The following is a 7,895-nucleotide window of genomic DNA, read 5'->3' on the forward strand; positions in this document are numbered from 1 at the left end:
CTCTACCCAAGATGACAGCTTGAGGCTCTGTCTCAAAAAAAAAAAAAAAAAAAAGATCATAGATTTGGCTCGTTGCCCCCAAATATCATAAATTTTAAAATCTGCATAAATCACAAGATAAATTAATTTTGACCCAAGAGAATCATACAAACCTTTTGCTCAGCGCATGTAGCACAGTGATTATGGCGCCAGCCACACAGACCAAGGCTGACAGGTTTGAAACCAACCGGGCCAGCTATACAACAATAACAACTGCAACAAAAAATAGCCGGGCATTATGGTGGAAGCCTGTAGTCCCAGCTACTTGGGAGGCTGAGGCAAGAGAATTGCTTAAGCCCAAGAGTTTGAGATTGCTGTGAGCTGTGACACCACAGCATTCTACTGAGGGCGACATAGTGAGACTGTGTCTCAAAACAAAAACAAAAACAAAAACTTTCATTCTTTTGATTTGAAAACAAGGGCCGTTGTATACACTAAATGATACCTACTGTTATGAAGTAAAAAACAAAACAAAATGAATTCCACTTACAGCTGCACGTCGGACATAAACAGGATGAGAAAGGTGTACATTATTAAGTAGAAATAAGATGGAATCCAACGTGTAGTACTCTCTGGGTTGGCCTTCTTTTCCAGTCCTGAAATAATTAAAGCAATATTTTTTACTCACAATTCTAATTCAACTCTTTGGGCTTAATTACATGTATTCATTAATCTATACAACTTGGCTATTCAACAATGGCTATATACATATAAAGTACAAAATCTAGTATGTAGAATGTCATGAGGGCAAAAGGAACACAAAGGAAGGCCATGACAAAAGCAAAAAAAGAAGCAACACAAAATTCATGCTCTAAGGTACTAAGTACTCTAGGCTTTGTCCAGAAAGAGACAAATCTAAGTAGTCACAGATTGAAGAGGATCTATAAGAGAAAAACTAGGAGATGCACAACTATCACTGGTACCATACTTACAAGAAATTTACCTTACAGCTCTCTCAAAATAAGATCCTGCTGAACAAAATCCTTAACTTATACTAAATACAACACTGAATTTTAGAGGTGTGATTATTTAGACATCCCTCCAATTAGAACAATGATACAAAATCAAAATGTAATTCTACCTGCAATAAAAACAAGTATTCTAGAGATGTGAGCTCTGTATTTGAATTGATGTGAATACAGGCCCACTACAATCAGCCCTAAACCTACTTCTCTAGCCTCTATTCCCATTTTTCCTCTGAACCTGTGGATTTCAAACCACACACCACTATCAATTATAGTACTACGAAATCTAATACATCAGTAACAACCATATCCTGGAGAAAGCACTGTATGCATAAATTAGTCTTAATTAGTGTTTCTTAAATATACATACTTACATCTGCACACATACACAGAAAATAAAAATAATTTCTTGGTGTAAATCACTGTTGAAAAGCTTGAACTCTACTATTCTAAGTATTCCTTTTTCATTGGGTTCACTGAATTTCTGTCAACACATTCACTTTCCAGTTCTTATTCCTTTAAACATACAGTTCACTCATCCTGGAAAACTTAATCCACTATTTCACCCAGATAATTTCTATCTATTTCTTAAAGCTTATTCATTTCCTCATTCGTTCATTCAAGAAAACTTTGCTGGATGCAAGCACGTCAAACACACTTCTATGGAACCATCCCTAACATCCCAATTACATTGACTGCTCTCTTCTTACAAGCTAGAAAGCGTTTCACATCACATAATGAGTTTAAACACTTCTACTCAGACTAAGTTCCTATTTTTGTGGCAGGAACCCAGGTCTCATAATTTTTTTTTATTTCTCAGAATGAACTCTCCACTAGATACTCCTTAACTGCTTTTTTAAAGAAAAACATCCATTAAAAATCCAATCAAATTTAATTCTATACGTGTAAATTCTTTCAAAGTGTAGAACACAGGAAATTTACCAAAAAAAAATCAGTTAATCAACATTTCATCGAACTAATTGTAAGACAAAAAAAAAAAAAAATCCCAAACTAATCAACACAAAAATTTCCTCTACTTTCTCATCAACTCTTCATAAAGCTTCATTCAAAAGCCCACTCCATTCGATTAAAAAAAAAAAGTTAGTGGTTCGAGATATGAATTATCTTAATGAAAAACCAATGACAAGTACGTAGATTTTTTCTTCTGAATGACTTAAATTCATAAAATCCCACGTGGTCTAACATTCCAAAACATTTCCCTTTAAACACTTCTCGCCGCAAAAGCAAATAAAAATAACTTCCAAATCACACACATTATCGATTTATTACATTTGCAAAGCTCATTTCATTTCACCACTTTCTCCAGAGAAACTTCACCTCTAACACACATGTTGATGACTCTTCCAAATTCACCAATTTCCACCCGTCTTAACTTCACACAGTTCATTCTCTTCTTTTCTAGAAAGACAACCCCCTCCCCACTAACGAATGGAGAAAAAAAATTGACCAGAAGCTGCAAGGATCAGCGGAGACAGACGCAACATATGGCAGCCTTGACGAGAGGAAAAATAAAAAGAGACATCTCCGGCAACAGAAGGAGTGCTCCTTTGTGCACCTGTGTTCAGGTGTGTTCGTGCACCAGCTCTGCGCATTGCTGGCACTTAGTGCATCATTGCTAAAAATGAACTGGATTACTCAGAAACTCGCATGGTGCACATTTGACTTCCTAAAGATATAAAGGATGGACCGCTCCAGAGGGAACCTCCCTCCGCCCCCAAATGTGCAACTACTGCTCAAGAGAAACTTTTTCCCAGAGCACCCGTTTTATCCCAGCACCAAGAGAAACGGGGGGGAGGGGTTAAAAAAGAGGTCGCCTGGGGGCGCTCAACACTGCGCTGCCATCCCCGGACCACACTTATGCCGGACTTACCCCCAAACTACATAGTTGGTCTTCACATTCTTGGGCCAGGAGAACTCCCCGAAGATCACTTCATCTCCCTTCACCACAATCTCCTTCTTCTGGATGTTGTACTGTCGCAGGACGCTGAGCACGTCCGCCATCTTCCCCCCCCCCTTGCCGCCGCCGGTCCCGGGCCCCTCCGCCGACGCTACGCCTGCCTCCTTCTACCCCGTCGCCTCGCCCTCTTCCTCCTCCTCCTTCGCCTCCGCCGCGAACCAACAGCAGCAGCAGTAACACCCGTCCTCAAATACGACAGCAGCAGGAGCAGTAGCCACCCAGGCCGCCGAGGACCCCGCGCTATCAGGCAAGGCCCCGCCGCCGGCTGCCCGCGGAGAACGCCTGACTGCGCTCCTCCCGCGGAGCGCGGCTGCCGCCAGGGGGAGCCGAGACCGCCTGGAAAAATGCCCCTCCCAGACTCTAAATCGGCACTCAGCCCACTGCCTTCGCGAAACGCGGAACGCAAGAACACCTCACCCACGTACGGCGCACGTACGGAGAACATTGCCGGGCGCGCGCGCAGAGCACGTACCCTCTCCCGCACGGCACGCACCCGGGACGACAGGTGCGCGCGCACCTGCACGGCGGGTTCCGTGCTTTCACACTGGAAGCGCGCGCTGAGCGTATAACTACCTACCTACCTTGTGTGCGGCCAAAGGTTTTGGTATCTTTGTTAGGCCAGAGTGGAGTTTAGCCAAGAATTTTAGGAGCACTGGGGTTATCTTCCCTTCTAGCTCCGACCCAGGGCTAGCCAAAGGCCTCTAGGTTTTTGTGATCCGGATAAGCTGTTTGGAAAGGGGTAGGGGTGGGGCTGGATTGGGGGTTTTGTTTGTTTTTCACGTGAAGACCCAGCTTTCCTTTTTTGTTGGTTTTAAGTGGAGAAGACCGAGTCAGGTGAAGAACAATTCTGGGCACCACTGTTTGTTATTTCATACTTGCTGTTTGGCCTCGGTCAAGTTACATACCTTCTCACGCTTCAATCGGTTAATAGAGAAAATGGGGTTAATACCAAAGTAAGGTGAAAGCCTCTAATATGTCAACTCGGTATTTCTTGCATGATTTTTTTCCTTCTCTGTTTCTTCTCCCCGCCAATCCCCAAAGGCTAGGTACAAATGAATCTGTTGAAGGATGTAAATGGGAAAGTTACTCTTAACAGAAACCCCAGATTGCCCACATTAGATCACTTTATGATTACCCGGCTTTTTTAGTGGTACTGAGAAGGCTCCCTGGTGCCCTTGCAGTGCTGGAAATGCTGAAATATATTTATGACCTGTGAATATTAACTAAATGATCCCATGTGTCCCATTTTTAAAATACATTTAATTATGTCAAAAGGTAAAAAACAAGTCCCTTGTTGATAAAACCAAATTCTTTGACCTGTTCTTGGAAAATCATTTTTGTTATGTGCAGCACAGAGGACTATGACTATAGAATTATGGCATTCATTTCCTATACTATCTATAGTGATTTTGCAACTGAATTTGTGAAATATTCTCACCCATGTGGAATTTTCCTGAACCTCACCCAAGCACACATTAGAAAGAATTAACTGGCTGGGCACCTTTAGCTCAGTGGCTAGGGAGCCAGCCACGTACACCAGAGCTTGCGGGTTCCAATCCGGCCCTGGCCTGCCAAACAGCAATGATGGCTACAACCAAAAAATAGCCGGGCATGTGGCGGGCGCCTATAGTACCAACTACTTGGAAGGCTGAGGCAAGAGAATCGCTTAAGCACAAGAGTTTTGAGGTTGCTGTGACGCCTCGGCACTCTATCCAGGGTGACATAGTGAGACTCTTGTCTCAAAAAAAAAAAAAAAGGATTCACTGCTCTTATCTATGCCCCCCACACACACCCTCTAGTCATTTTAGTATTAGAGCACCCAGATCCATATTACTTGATTTCCCTTATTAGTTTACTTACCTGCCTCATCCTGAAAAACCAAAGCACTATAGACCTATGTCATCATATCCTACTTTCTAACACAGTATTTTGGAATTAGGGACCTAGTGATATTATTAAATGGCTGGCATTAATAAATTGACAGAGGCTTCTGGTAAATACTGAGTTAACGGATAGAGGGAGGCTCCTAGTAAATGTTGAAGTAATAAATGGGTGATTGAGTGCAAAGAAGTCAGGTTTCATGATATATGAGGGTAGCCAACTATAGTCCCCTCAAATGATACTTAGTTTTATTTCCTTCTCAAATAATGACCAAATAATTTCTTTTTAGATAAATTCTGTTTTTGAAGTCAATGATTCTTAAACCCATGTATAATAAAAGATAATATAGTATTAGATCCCCAAAATTAGAACATAGTTTAAAAGATTAGAAAAATAGCTGTGTTTCTTTGTCACAGGCAAAAACTATCCACTTCTCTAGTCACCAACTCCTGAAAAATTCCTACCAATCCTTAACTTGAGGTCTCCTGATAGAATACATGTCTAGCAATCAGAAGAAAGTAGTATGTTGGATCCAAGATCATTACCTTGGAGCTTAGTCACTACCTTAGTTGTTAATAGGACCTGGTAATGTTCTTTCTGTCAGTGCTCAAGGGCAGTTCTAGTCTAGTGCCTTTCCAGACGGCCAAATCACTGGGTTTTAGATCAATTATGGTAGGGATTTGGGAAATGTACTTGAACCTACCAGTGAATAAGTCTCATAAAGTATTTATATCTGTCTGTAATGGATAGAACCTAGGATTGGAAGCAAATACATGGGTGGGGAGAGGCAGTTAATTCACGAAGAGAGAAACTATGGGTAGCAAAAGGGGTAGATGTATTGACATCAAGACTAACAGCAGTATGAAAGGCTGTGGAAGTTCATGTGGTTTTTGTTTGTTTTTATTTTTTTCAGACAGTCTCTGTCAGTCTGTGTAGAATGTTGTGGCATCAAAGCTCAATATCTCACATCAATCTCAAATTCTTGGGCTCAAATCCTCCTGCCTCAGCCTCCTGAGTAGCTGGGACTATGAGAGCCCACCACAACACCTGGATGTTGCTACACTTTTTAGTAGAGAAGGGGTATTGCTCTTGCTCAGGCTGTTCTCAAACTCCTGAGCTCAATCTGCCTGCCTCCCAGAGTGCTAGGATTACAGACATGAGCCACCCTAACCAGCCTGAAAATTCACTTTTTTGAGAGCTTTGATAATTTTAGTTTTAGGACTCCTCTAGTTCTCTTTACTTTTTCTGAACTTTGTGGAAAATAAGAGCATGGGGTTACAGCTCTTCAGCAAGGAAAAGCCTCGGCTTATCTAGAGAATTAGCAAATAATATCTTGGACATTTTCATAGCTTACTCCTGGGAGAACTGGTATTAAATTTGTTCAATAGGGCCTCCAGGCCTTTGCTGCTGCCTATAAGCCTACCTTTAGTCTTGCGAGGATTATGTCCTTGGCTTATGGAATGCACATGGTAAACCCTGAGCCATCCCCCTATCATTGTCACACTCATGTTAGTTCTAGATCATTCCCAGTTTATTTGTGCTGTAATGTATAATATCATAGAGCATTTTGATAAAGATCCACTTTTATCGTGCCTTCATCCCTGCATAACAAAGCATCTACAATTTTTTGTTATCTATTTTTTAGGACTTTATACTGTCCTACAGTTTCACCTCTTCCACAATGTCGGATGGAATCATACAGTATGTAACATTTTCAGATTGGCTTCTTTCACTTAGTAACGTGTATTTAAGTTTCCTCCATGACTTTTTCATGGCATGATAGCACATTGCTATTTAGCACTGAAGAATATTCCATTGTCTAGATATGCCATGGTTTATTTAACCACTCACCTACAGAAGGACATATTGATCACTTCCAAGTTTTGGCAATCATGAATACAGCCAGGTTTTTTGTGTGGATGTAAGTTTTCAGTTCCTTTGGATAAGTACCAAGGAGCAACACTGCTGGCCCATATGGTGAGATAATGTTTAGTTTTGTAGGAAACTGCACAACTGTCTAACAAAGTAGCCGTTCCACTTTGCATTCCCACCGTCTATGAATGAGAGTTTGTGTTCTCAATCACTGGGTATTGTCACTGTTTTGGATTGTGACCATTCTTATAGATTTGTAGTAATATATCCTAGTTTTAATTTGCATTCCCCTGATGGCATATGACATGGAACATCTTTCCATATGCTTATTCACTATCAATACATATTAGTGAGGTGCCTGTTAAAGTCTTTGGTCCATTTTAGTGAGGTTGTTTCCTAATCATTGAGTTTCTGGAGTTCTTTATATAGTTTGGACAACCATTCCTTTGCAAATGTTTTCTAACAGTCTGTGGCTTATCTTCTCACTCCCCTGGCAGTATATATCACAAAGGATAAATTTTTTAATTTAATCCAATCTGCCATATCATTTCTTTCATGGATCACATCTTTTATTTTATATCTAAGAATCATTAAAAAAAAAAAAACCAGGGTCATCTAGACGTTCTCCTTTGTTATCGTCTACAAGTTTACAGTTTTGCATGTTAGATTTCGGTCTGTGATCCATTTTGGGTTTGTGAAGGATGTAAAGTCTATATCCAGATTTATCTTTCTGCTTGTGTGTTTCCACTTATTTCCGGCATCATTTGTGGAAATTACCATCTTTTCTACATTGTTGACTTTGGATCACTTGCCATAGATAAGTTGACTATATTTATGTGGTTCTATTTCTGGGCTCTTTTTTTCTGTTCCATTAATCTACTTGTTTATTCTTTTGCCAATACCACACTGCCTTGATTACTGTAGCTAGATAGTGTTCTTTAAGTCATATAGTATCAGTTCTCCAATTTCGTTCTTCTCCATCGATGTTGTGTTGGCAATTGTAGGTCGTCTGCCTTTCAATATAAATCTAGAATCAGTTTGTTGATATCCACAAAATAACCTTTAGGGATTTGGATTATGATTGCATTGAGTCTATACATCATGTAGGGAATCACTAATACCTTGAAAATATTGATTCTTCCTATCCATTAACAGGGAAT

General features: G+C 40.5%; 1 protein-coding gene across 1 annotated transcript in view; it reads right to left on the bottom strand.

Moving 5' to 3' along the window:
• Positions 1 to 3,224, bottom strand: part of CDC73 (cell division cycle 73) — a 126,336-nt gene extending 123,112 nt beyond the window's left edge. Inside the window, exons 1-2 of the mRNA XM_003785600.3 lie at positions 2,896 to 3,224; positions 530 to 635 (exon numbers count right to left, since the gene is read on the bottom strand). Coding sequence (XP_003785648.1) covers positions 530 to 635; positions 2,896 to 3,026 — 237 coding nt within the window. The 5' untranslated portion in view covers positions 3,027 to 3,224. The remainder of the gene's footprint in view (positions 1 to 529; positions 636 to 2,895) is intronic.
• Positions 3,225 to 7,895: the final 4,671 nt, after the last annotated feature.

Source organism: Otolemur garnettii, unplaced genomic scaffold, assembly GCF_000181295.1.
Source record: "Otolemur garnettii isolate 467f Iridium unplaced genomic scaffold, OtoGar3 scaffold00016, whole genome shotgun sequence".
In the NCBI taxonomy this organism is placed as follows: domain Eukaryota; kingdom Metazoa; phylum Chordata; class Mammalia; order Primates; family Galagidae; genus Otolemur; species Otolemur garnettii.